This window comes from Microchirus variegatus, assembly GCF_963457635.1.
Source record: "Microchirus variegatus genome assembly, chromosome: 22".
NCBI lineage: Eukaryota > Metazoa > Chordata > Actinopteri > Pleuronectiformes > Soleidae > Microchirus > Microchirus variegatus.
In genome coordinates, this window is record NC_139823.1 from 5,047,998 (window position 1) to 5,061,089 (window position 13,092).

At 39.4% G+C, this 13,092-nt stretch overlaps 1 protein-coding gene across 1 annotated transcript; it reads right to left on the reverse strand.

Annotated features, from left to right (window-relative positions):
- Positions 1-4,344: 4,344 nt before the first annotated feature.
- Positions 4,345-7,803, reverse strand: LOC310943464 (endothelin receptor type B-like; the record flags this gene model as incomplete). Its single annotated transcript, XM_083909035.1, has 7 exons — positions 4,345-4,515; positions 5,330-5,438; positions 5,510-5,643; positions 6,459-6,599; positions 6,756-6,960; positions 7,138-7,250; positions 7,387-7,803. The coding sequence occupies 7 exons, from the start codon at positions 7,801-7,803 to the stop codon at positions 4,345-4,347; spliced, it is 1,290 nt and encodes a 429-aa protein (XP_083765161.1).
- Between the last annotated feature and the right edge of the window lie 5,289 nt (positions 7,804-13,092).

Sequence of the window (13,092 nt, forward strand, 5' to 3'; positions counted from 1 at the left end):
TTTCTGCAAGAAAGCACTGCAATACATTTATAGATGTTGGCGTTGTGAAAAACCTGTTACCCGCAGTTTTGCACCAGCAGTAACAACCCAGGCACAGAACATTTGTCTTTTCTTTCCTCCTGAATGGTCAGAAATAACATGGCAAGACGAAAGTGTGGGGGGGGGAGGGAGGAGGGTCGGTACAAGGCTTAAATGCTTTTTAATCCCATGGTTGAGTGACCACTTGCAGCTCTGCCCAGTAGTCTGATTCTGCCTGCCATTTGCAGATCTGTCTGAAGTTCCTTTGCCATTGGCTTGAGTGTTCACTTCTCTCTCTCTCTCTCTCTGCCGCTCACTCTCTCTCTCTATTCCTGCTATTTAGTATGCCAACTCCAAATGGCCATTAATTAAATGCCTGCTGGTATTGTATAAAGACCTCTGCCTTGTTTATTTATTTGATTAATCTACTGATAAGTCAATAGTCCAACCTGAATTCAATGAACTGCACTCTCTATGGAATGAAACACTATGGCAATTCTCCTAGATAAGTCAATTATTCTGCACACAGTGCAGGGATTTATTTTTCTGTGTATTGCACTTGGTTGCATGTTGCTCTTGTTACACTATCCTGATATAATAGAAATGCTGTAGTGTGGTGTAGGTTTAAATTGGAATGTTTGCCATTCTTTTCCCTTGAACTATACTATATAGGTGACATGAGGTGGAGGCATCCAAACCTCCAGTGGATGTCAAAAGTTCCTCACCAGAGGTGGGCAGTAAGCACAGGAAGGGACAGCGTATAATCAACAACATAAATCATCATACCTCACTTCATATCGTTTTTACGCACACCGTTTTAGTCGGAGACATAATTTGCAAAAGCTGCACCAATGGGTGCCATCAAAATTTGACATTCGGGAAAACTTCAGTCAGCCCGGGATTCTGTTGTGCTTAAAATGAGCTATAGCTCAGAGCAGAGACGAATCAAGAGTTCACATCTACAAACCATGAGGAAAAAAAACCTGCTCCCCCACAAAGCAATGTCAAAAGACTTGCCAAATGAAAGCAGAAGTTGTCCAAAGAATAGCAGGAAGTACCGACAAAGTTTAGGAAGAAAACAAGTAGTGTGTTTTTAATCCTCAGCGGCACATGCAACAATGAGGGAGCCTGAGTGCTTAGATATGCCACCTCGGGGGCAGGCTCTATACTTAAGGCTTACAACAGCCTCATTATCTCCCTCAACTCACATCAGATCCTAGCAGCAGTTTGTCACAGGCAGGCTCCTCTCTGCCAGTAGGCATCAGACCAATCCTTCTGCAACACTACTGTACATAATTGCCATATGGACAGCATTTTGAGCCAGACTGAAGACTAAGAAGCCCTCCAGGCAGATTCCCCAGATAACTAAATGAATATTTTATCTCATTTCCATCTAATTTGCACCACATTATTATACAGAACTGGATTTTTTTTAATTAATTGATAGAACAGATCAAACACAGGTTTACACTTTGATTTTCGGGTGCTGTTATTTTGATAATTTGCATGACTTTTTTCGCATGCCAGGCTGTTTAATCTCTGAGAATTCCAGCATCTCTATATAGAAACACTATAATAAAGCACACAGCAAATTAATAACTGTCACCACACATGAAATGCTTGTCTTGGTTATGTGAGCAGTTCCAGAGAGAAGATCTTTTACCTGCCACTCGACTGATTAATTAATTTCACACTGTTTAATTAAATCCACAGTCTGGGGAGTCTGGGCAGCACTGTGGGGAGCCCTATCTAAGCCTGGTGTGTATAGAGATTATTAAAGAAGGTCTCACACACCCGTGCTCTCACTGATGTTGACACTGACGTCACCCTTCCAGTTACCAGAGCCTGATTGTGTCAATGACATTTGGCAGGTGTGAGCTTTTACTGCTGAGGACATGACAGCGTGACACCATTTGTTGATTATCTGCTGCTGGCATTTACATGAAAAAAAAAGGACACTGGTGGCAATTGACTGCATTTGACACTAATTAGTATTTGACACTGTCTCATGATATGAGTCGGTGATATATGTAAAACTAAGATTTCCATTTAGTCGGACAAATACAAATCGGATCAGAAAGCCATCCAAATTGCCATTAATGCGATTGGCTCCAGTGTAATGAGCCCAGTGTCCTGATGTATCCTGTCCAACACTGTAGTATCTAAAGGGTTCAGTGTCTATGTCATGTCACAACAAAGAGGTGTACAAATATGTATCACAGCATGTATGACTGAGTAAGTTGACAGGCATTTATATATATATACATATATATATATATACATATACATATATACACATATATATACATATACATATATACACATATATATACATACACATATATATATACATATATACATATACATATACATATATACACATATATATACATATATATTCACATATATACACATATATATACATATATACACATATACACACATATATATACATATATATATACACATATACACATATATATACATATACATATATACACACATATACACACATATATACACATATACACATACATATATATATACATACATATATACATATATATATGTATATATATATACATATATATACATATTTACACATATATATATATACATGTATATACATATATACACATATATACATATACATGTATATACATATATACACATATATACATATGTATGTATATAGTTGGCATTTTCACAAACACAAACCACAATTTCCACAAACATATTCACAAACAAACACAGTGATTTATTGATATTAAGATACATATGTATGCCAAGATTTTCAAAATGATTATACCGATTCATCCCCTTAATCTGTCATACAAACAAACCAAAACCCAAGTGCAGTCATTTAATTGTGTGGTTATATATTGAGGAGTAGGATATAAAATAATCATAAAAAAAAAAAAAAGATGACAGCCTGCTGTTCTGATAAGATGTGATGTGATGTGGAACCAGTATTATCCCTATTTGATGTGCCAAAAGCTATTAGAGCAATAAACATATTACACAATGCCAGCTGTATGAAAAAGTCAAAACTTTGGGTTTTCTATGCATGGGTTTCTTTCAAATGAAAAGGTTTGACTGAATTTTTAATGTCAATTAATTGAAAAACTTCCCCAAAAAACAGCTTTAAATAGTCTATGTCACTGCATGTGTGTTTACGTGGTTACTTCTGGAAAAGAAAGTATAAAAATCATCAAAAGAAGAAAGCTTAGTATGAGGAATAAAAGAACATATTTTAATTAGTTTCAATCAAAAGCAGTGTCATATCTTTACTCAACTTCTGAGCATCATAAAACCCTCAAGTATTCAAGCTGCCTCTATTCAAATTAATTACTGAATCTGTGCAAACAGTTGAGCGTTGTGTTCTTTGCTAAGACAAGAGAAACTTTTAATAGGCATTCCAGCGCACAACATCAAGACAGTTTTGTCAACTGATGCAGCATTAGGTGGAAGAACAGCCTTCTATTTGTGCTTGCCTTGTCCTGTGACAAGAAGACCTATCAGGTGCTCATCTCTCTTCTCCTCCTCCTCCTCCTCCTCCTCCTCCCACCCGTCTCCTCCTGACCTCATTCTGTCATCTTTGCTTTCCTTCTTCCCTTCTCTCAGGTCTTTTATAAAGTGTCTCCATGCATTACACATTTAACAATGCATTAAAAATAGGCCACCATCAATCAGTCATTCAGTGGCGGAGACAGGATCTACGCGTGATGCCAATTTGACATGTTCCTCAAGGTTTACGAATGAAAGAATCACAATTAACTCCTGAGCGACAGCGCATGGGAAACATAAAAAGAGATGAAAACAATAGTAATACACCATATATCCCATAAAAAAAAAAAAAACACACAATTATTCTGAATTCCCTATTTGTTTTATTTCCTGTGGCACAGTGTCTATCCAGAATCCAGGAATTGGAAGTAATATGCAGACAGCTGTGACAAGATATCTGTTGATGGGTGCCAGGTTATCACGGTGCCCGAAACAATGGTTTGAGAACTGTAATGCATGATACAGGATAGGTACGAGGTAAAATCTGATGTAATGGTTGAGAGTGACTCGAGCCCCACGGGAAAATAGTCTGAACAGTCTGACTTCAGGTTGCTCATGCCAAAGCAGATGTTCAGCTGAAGACATCAGTGCAAGAGACAGCAACGCATGCATTACTATTCACAAGGTATTTATATACTATCAGGGTGGCACATTAATGTTGCAAAAGCCACCCACAGAACAGCTTTCGTGTGATCACACTATCCACTGTATATTTCATAATACAATTATCACAGGACTCACAGTTCCACATGACTTTTGTTAGCACAGTAAGATGTTTTCCTGCTCGGGGAGAGGCGTGGAAGTGTCTTTGTGAGCTTTGATGTCGCAGTTTTGCTCCGAGGCTTGATCCTGCATTCTGGACTTGGAGACAGATTGCACATCATCATGGGTAAAATCTTGAGGAGGTAAACACAAACTGCACAGACAGAGCTGAAGGACCACACAGAACACAGAAAGAGAGAGAGAGAGAGAGAGAGAGAGAGATGTGCAGTCAGTGGGCAAAACTCTTAATGTCAGGGTCAGATGGAGAAAAACAAGTTATATGTCTATAAGAGAAATGAAAGGCTGTTTGGCTTGTTATATAGTGACAATAATCCAACATATAAAGCTTGAATTAATTCAGAAAATTGAAAAATGTGTTTATTGTATCCCTCTTTGTTTAGTCGTGTTCACATCTTTCTATGGTTTTGAGTCTTTCATTGAAATAGAAAGAACATTTTCAATTTAAAACCATAAGTTATACAAAAGTCAGATCGACAGCAAAAGGAAAAGAGCTCTGCACAAAAGCCCGATGTTAGGCAAAAAAAACAACAAATCAATGTATGTTTTATAGATCTGCTTCAGAACAAGTAACACAATAAAGGCTTTTGAATGTGTCACCTTGAAAATGACCTCAAATCTACAGTATGTTTTCTTCCTCATAACACATCCCTCTGATTCAGTGACAGACTGTCTGGTACATCGCAAAATGGGCGGGTGATTCTTTTTTTTTTCCCTCTTTCTTTCCTTCTTCCATTTTGTTCCAACAATGTTTTTCCAGACCATTTCGACTCCCTACCCCCTCAGGTCATTACTTGCTCAAGTCTGGCCATTTACAGACATGACTCCATATGCCCTTGATGACGCAAACAATAGCTCATTCACTGCGGATCAAACTGTTTCAACCCCCCCCATCTGCTTTGGTGAAAATTGAACACAGCCATTCATGGGAAGAAAAAAATGACAAGAATAACAGAGAGCTTACCTTAAAACATCTCTGGAAGCGTTTGCTGACAAGGTACAAAGCAATAGGGTTGATGCACGAGTTGAGCGATGCCATATTAATGCCAAAGTAGTCCAGGACGAGGAAGGCACTGAAAGAAACAAGGTAAATATTATCTGACTAACTCGTATTTTCAGCAGAAGGCTTTAAAGAGCAACTCACCTCAATAGTTTACACCTGTTTGGATCTTTTTCATCATATATGGTTGATTTCAAGATTCTGCTGAGGTATAAAGGCAACCAACAGAGCGCAAACACAATCACCAAGCAGAAAACAGTCTTCGCAACTTCTAGTCTCTAAAAAAAAGAAAAGAAAAATGTAAGTCAAACAGAGAAATAAGTTAGAAATATGTCTGTGACAGGCATATCTTGTTGACTGTTAGTCAGATTACCCTAAGACTTTTGATATGGGTTGAGCATGGCCCTATGGTGTGCATACTTGATTTTCAAATTTTTGGGAGGAATTTTAATTTTCACCGATTTATCACGCTACACCAGGCAGGCAGCGGCTCATCAGCAGCAGCTGCGCTGTCTGGAGCGGGGAGGTGGGAGTGAAGAGGCTGTCCTCTCCATGGGTGAGACATTTTCACACCGCAGAACATGGTGTTATACTGAAACGACGAGGTGTCCATTCACCAATAAGCCAGCACATATTTATTTTGCATTAGCATGCTACTACTTTGCGGCTAACTTGGCAAAACTGTTTCCAAAGGAAAGCTGGAGAGGCTACGATTAGCATTAGCATAGGGCTAATATAATACAAACACTGTGCAACATCATTAGGCACAACGCAAATGTTTTCATTTTCGATTAGCATTAGCGTAGCTAGACGTTGTGGCTGACGGTAACAAAACAGCTAGCTACGCTAATGCTAATCTGCGCCTTGAGTGTCCTGAAAGGCGCCTTCAAATATAATGCATCATTATTATTATTATTATTATTATTATTATTATTGTTATTAATAATAATAATAATATTAATAATCGAAAATGAAAACATTTGCGTTCCTTATCATGCATTATCATAACTGAAAAATCTTCTTTAGCTTTCTCTATAGGAATACATACTTCCTAATGCACTAGTGTATTTAAAAGTGGAGAAGTGTTTACAACCTGCTTGGTGTGGTCACTCAATATATTCTTAGTATTTCTCAGCATCTTCCAGGTCATGAGTGTGTAGAAGACGGCAGTCCAACACAGCGGCATGCAAAAGTAAAATCCAAAGAGCCACCAGTCCTTCACTGACTTGTAAGTCTGTGTATTAAACACAACAGGCGTTGCCATGTTAACGTATGCATAAGGAATATGAGACACACAGAGGTTATAAATACAAGCGGACCGTCTGTGCGAGAGTACAATCGACTCAAGCATGTATCATCCTGCTGCACGCTGGCGATACCAATTACATACCTGCATGAAGTGTGAGGTTTGCATTGGATGAAGCAGACATATCCTCAGCTGCTTGTCTTTATAGTTCATCATTATCATGTCAAAGCCGACAAGTTCAGGCACAGCCAGCAGGATTGAAACAACCCATATCAACGTTATTTCCGCTGCTGTCCAACCCGAAAGCCCGATGACTTTGATTCGATTCCAGGATACTACAGCTCGGTATCTGTTCAATCAATGGGAAAATGTTTGTGTGGTTTTTTTTTTTTGTAATGCCTGTAACAATGACACATTTCAAGTGCTAATGCTCAACACATCTGTGTCCACGATGAAAAACATAGATAGGAGGCCGGCAAAACCTATTTTCTCGCAGGGCACAGGATAGCGCCGCTTATCTCCTTACCTGTCAACACTCAAAGCACACAGGCTCAACACAGTTATTCCAACAGAGGTTTTCTGTATGAAGGGCACAAGTTTGCACAGCATTAAACCAAACGGCCAATCTTCTGCCATAAGCTGGAACAAAAACAAGGGACACGATTAGAGGGAAAGAAAGTCAAAAGAAAACAACAACAGTCTCACAATCAATCTTCAATAAGTACAACATGCAAAGAAAGGTGAACGTATTGTAAATAATTAGTTAATTACTCACCCTATAGGCATTGATTGGAATGTCAATAATAATGTGGATTAAATCGCCAAGAGCAAGGCTTGCTATGAGGATATTAGGTCCACTTCTCATGCTTTTGTTGACATATATGATTTTCAGCAGGGCTGCATTCCCCACTGTTCCGACGATAAACACAAGCAGAGAGACCACGATATTGATATATTTGAAGGTGTCTCTGATTCCAGCTGACTCTGAGCACATAGGAGGGTGCGATGCTTTTGGTCCTGCTAATTGCGGTGGATGAATTGAGCTGTTGGATTTCTGGTTTCCCCGTGTTAAAATACCAGGGGAGGCTGTTTCAGAGAGTTCATTTGCGGGGAACGGCTCTGAATGCTGATCACCGGCCTCTGCTCTGATGAGAATATTTCCCAAACAAAGAGTGAGAGCCACGGTCCACATTGTTGATGACATCCTCAAAGGGCCCTGAAATGTTTTTATTTTTTTATTTTTTTTGCCAGCACCAGATTGAAAATGAGAGCGAAAACAATTAGCGCAGCACCTCAGCGCTAACAAATTACAACAAAGCACTTCAGGTCAGGTAAATGATTGCTTTAATTTACTGATCAAAAGCCAACATAAAATATATTAACAGCACTAATACACAGTGAATATGCCAGCTTACCTTCACATGCACACTCGACTCTGCATGAAATGAATCTCTATAATATCCACAAAACAAATTGCAAGTTAAAGGACCACTCTTGTTGTGCCTGCTATAAATGTGACAACACAGCAGATGGAAATCAGGGTTTTATAGACTAGGGTCCTGCTGTCAGCATTAATCATCGATTTGTCAGTCGTGACTGTAATTACTTCCCTTGATGTATCACCCCAAATGAAAGGATGGTGTTGAAGGGTATTGTCTGTTATCACAAAGTGAGATCATTTTATCAGCTGGAGTAGGGCTGTTACGTTACAGTTGCTCACGCCTTTTGTTTCCACACAAACTCGGTTAGTTTGGCATAAATGTTCCACGGAAACTTTAAATGTAGTAAAAATGCTAAGTGAAGTGGAAGAGAATGTTCTGCTTACAGTCAGACAACTTTTATCACAACATGATCAGTGAACGTAACAGGATTTAAAAAAAAAAAAACTGTCTCCAGTAACTGTGTGACATTTTGGATGCACATGAGCCTGATGCACTCCCACTGCAGGGGAACAACAACAAAAATGATACAAATGGAAGCGTGCATTATTCAGTGAGTGTCCTCCAGAGAGTTTGCTTTAGTTGTCATATCACGTTTTTTTTTAAAACATGAGTCGGTCTGCAGCCTACCAGAGAGATACTGCTCTCTACATCTCCCCAGAGACGTAAAAGAAGGTGATTTCTACCCTCAAAAACTTGGCAACTTGAAAAGCCTGGAGTAACTCGAAACATGTGACGACTAAAAGAGCCCAGAGGAGCCCAAGATTCGTGACGACCAGAAATTTCCGGTTGTTAATATCACACCTGACAAGTGCTGCAGCTCCCTTTTGAACCCTCATATCTGAGCTCCGCTAGCAACCAATGACCTTGGAATACTGTGTGCAAGCATGTTTCTACAAGAACAACTGATTAAATGAAAACGTGTGACAGCTGTTCACAGGTTGGCTAAAAATTCCACATTAATATTAACTTTTTTCTTTTTCCGTATGAGTCACTGGAAGAAGCGAGATGCTCAAGGACATCATCTAAATGGGAACTGTGAAGAACTGACAGACTTTTAAATTAACACTTCACTGACCTACATTTGTGCAGGTTTATCTCCTGCTCTATTATTCGTGATTGTGACTGGATTTTACCCACATTTTAGTTCCGACCACAGATGCTTCATTATGTATTGACATCCAAGGACAATGAGGATTTTTTTTTTAAGTGTGTATCAAGGTAAAAATGAGGTTGAACCACTATTTTTATATTGTTATTGCAACTAAGGAACATGCAGGCTTTTTGGCTTAAAAGTACACATGTTGATATTATTATTCTGCCTGTGTTTTGTATTCATGAACAGAAACAATGTAACATTATTTGTATGCAGCATCCTTCATTTGAGATCATGCTCTGCCAACCAGTACTATCAGACTTGCCTGAGGGGGCTTTTGTGTTTATACACCAGCAGCGCAGAGGCGGGCGGGGGCAAGAGGCATTTATCCCATCAAACTGCTGACTGACTGTGTTATTTGAACAGTAAAATTCACTTCTGAAACATTTCATGGGCACTTATTTGTGTTTTCAGTCATACGCCAACCTTTTTGGAGCCATTTCCCTTGTGTAATGTTGCCGTCTTGACATAAATTTGAATTACTTCCTGTGTGCAGCCGCTGATATTGCCAGGCAACATAAGATCTAAACCCTGCTATCCACCTTCTTCTTATCGTCCATGATACCTTTGCGTGAATTATATGCGGAACTTCCGGTCTGAAGCAAAACCAACGTTTTCTATGGTAACTGCACGTTAATCACACCGACTGTGAAACAAAACATTAAAGGACTCATATTATACCCTATTTCTCTAGTTAAACTAGTTCCCTGGTGTCCTAATGAACATGTCTGTGACATGTTGTGGTCAAAATACCATAAGGATGAAGCACCACAGCAGTTCAATTACCCTGCCAAAACAGCCCTGTTCAGAACGCTCTGTTCTGGAAATGACATCAGCAACAGAGGCTACTGGGAGCTAACAGCAGTTGGCATTTGGAAAAGTGATCATTTGCAGGATCTAGCAGGCACATTGCTGTCATATATAACATGTATCCACTGGACACATAAATCCTCTGAGGCTGGAAGTTTGTGTAGAACTCTGTGCTGCACTGTGGAGCCAAGAATAGAACTTTTCACGGACTTCGCGGACTTCCGGTTTTGGGACACTGTTGCCCTCGCCAGCACTCTCACGTGTTTTACGAACAAAGTGGAGCTCCACGAGACAACAATTCCAGGACTTTAGCGCATTGTGACGTCCCAGTGAGTGCGGAAAACAACATTAGGTGTTTTATCTCCTGTTCTTAGACTGAGGAGGACCACAAAAACATGAATGAGTCATCTTTTTTCACACTTTGCCGACTGAGAGGACCTCCAGAGTCCCAAATATAAGGATTTGAATGATTAAAAAGTTGATTTAGCATAATATGGGACCTTTAAACTGTTCAAAGTTTAAGTCTAAGTCTAAGTCTAAAGGGGTCAAAGTTGCAGCCTGCAGGGCCACATACGGCCCCCCAATCGATTGCATGTGCTCCACCACTTAATATCATGTAACAAAAACATGGCCCGCAACCGCTTTTATTTTAACACATTTATTTTGCGTCATAAATATCTTATTATTGTAAAGCATGCATCAGATCCATATCAAAACAAACACTTTTACTTTGAAATTCTGTAAAATGCCATCATGAATGTCTTTGTTGCGATATCAAGATGGAATATTATGTTACTATTTTAATACTCTACTGAACAGTTGTTTTTTCCTCTAGACTGGCCTCCTCTTGACCAGACTAAATGCCAAATTAGAACAATGTGATGCAACAGTGTCTCTATTTCCCAAATTACAATGTAAAAGAATAAATCAAGTGTTTTATGGTTATTTTAAATGTTCTGTATTTACAGCACTTTTCTACTCTTAAAGATGCTTCACACAATCACAGTTTTGCCAGTCTCACAATCACACACTTTCATACAGCGCAGCTAGGTCACACATCATTCATAGCCATTCATGCGCTGTTAGCACAGCCCAAGGACACATCAGTATGTAGCCTAGCAGAGGCGGAAACTTAGCTCACAACCTTTCAGTTCAATTGAAACTCAATTTTCCTTGTGTATTGTGGGGTTGGAAGGATAACCTGAAGAAGTGGCCTCATTTAGCCACTCTATTAACTCTGTCACTACAGACGGTTAATCCATGTACAATCTGAAATGCACAGAGGCATATCAGTACATTCACAGCAATAAGGTCAGTGGGGTTTTGTGGGACACAGTCTTATTTATTTAAAGGCAAAGAGACAAATAAGACTCTTAGTGCCCCACACAACTCAGACTGGGTTTTAGTTTCAACATCAGGTGAAATACAAACTGCAGGATGCTCATGCATTACAGGAACAATGCAATCTTACAGATGCCACCAGCACCGTGTTCTGCCACTGGAAAGAAACTAACGTACTGCTGCTTCTGCTGCAGAAGTTCTACCCATAATAATTTAGTTGCACCGCCAGGAGTAAGGTGGATGCTGAGAAATACAGAGAGAGAGTCGTTCAGACTTGCGTGAACTCATTTGACACTGGTTTGAATCAAATGGACATTTATTTTCGATTTAAAAGTTACGCACTACAGCTTTAAGGGTTTAGTTTGTCGGCTGTACTTTCAGCAAGCAGCAGTTCGCAAAGCAAAGAAAATATATTAAAGTGCTCTACTTACACAGATTGATCAGCAACTTCATGGTCAAGGGTTGACAGTGCAGTGTTGCCATCAATGTCTGCTTCGCCAAAATATGTCAGATTTAAGTCTTATAAGAAGTTCCTCTGTTGGCGAAAGGCCAAACAATCAATACAGCTTGAAGGTGAATAGAGTTGTTCTGGTAAAACTGTAATGGCTGTAATTTGTTCTCTCCCATCTCTGTGTCCTGGGCAGCCTCGTCTCACCAGAGTTCATGGGTGTGTGTGCGCCGGATGGACAATGTGCAGTTTAAAAGTAAATTGAAGATCGGCAGTTGTTGTAGACAGAGGTGGGCGAGAGTTTGCTCGTGGCGGAAAAAGAAATGAGTGAGTCTGCTGTTGTGCAAAGTCATTTCAAGTCAGGGCATACCTGAGCTGATAACGCCGTCGTCTATAATTGCCCGATTTGTCTGCAAGGAACGTTGCAGTAGGGTTGTTAAAAACCTTGTTAAGTATTAATTGTATTGTTTATACAAGAATCTATAGTATACAAGTCATGGTTTGTTGTGTTTGTGAGGATTATTATTATATAACTGGTGTAGGTCTTCATCGTAACAGACCAGAGGCAAAACAAACTCGTTGGTGTTCAGAAAGGTACCGTGGAGTTTGTGCAGTGTCTCTATATTATTGCCCATAGTCCCTGGAAATGATGATGGCTTTTTACATTCTCTCCCAGTAATAGCAGTGTGTGGAGGCTATAATAGTAGAGGTGGAGAGGTGATTGTGAATCAGTTCTTAGCTGCAGTGCAGGTTCCAGAGGTTGAATCTAAACAGAATGTGCATCTTGCTCAGTAAAACTATCGCCTGCAGCTATAGTACGCCAGTCCCTTCATACACCATGAACTACTGGAAATGAAACTACCTTTGAGAAGGGGAGTGTAGTGTGTTAACTCCACCATGGAAAAAAAAAAAAAGGAAATACATTTATTAATAAAAATGATTGTTCAGATAACCGGGGTGATAGGAGAGGATTTTTGTGTGTAAAGAAATCTAATTGAAATGCTGAATTTCTTTTTATTTATTTCCTTTCATGTAAGGAAGAGGGGAAAAAAAAAGAGAGAGAGAGAGAACGTCTCAGAGGAGAAAAAAAAGTTAGAACAGCAGTCTGAACATTATGAAAGAATTAATATGAACACTCATCGTAGGGGAAGGAAGAGCAGGCAAAGGAGCGGTAACAAGCAGGCTCCATCTTTACAGCCTGCTGCACATGCTGCAACATATTCTGCTCTATTGCATTTATATTGATTGAAGCACATTGCATGCCATTTTCTTTGTGTTTATTACAGA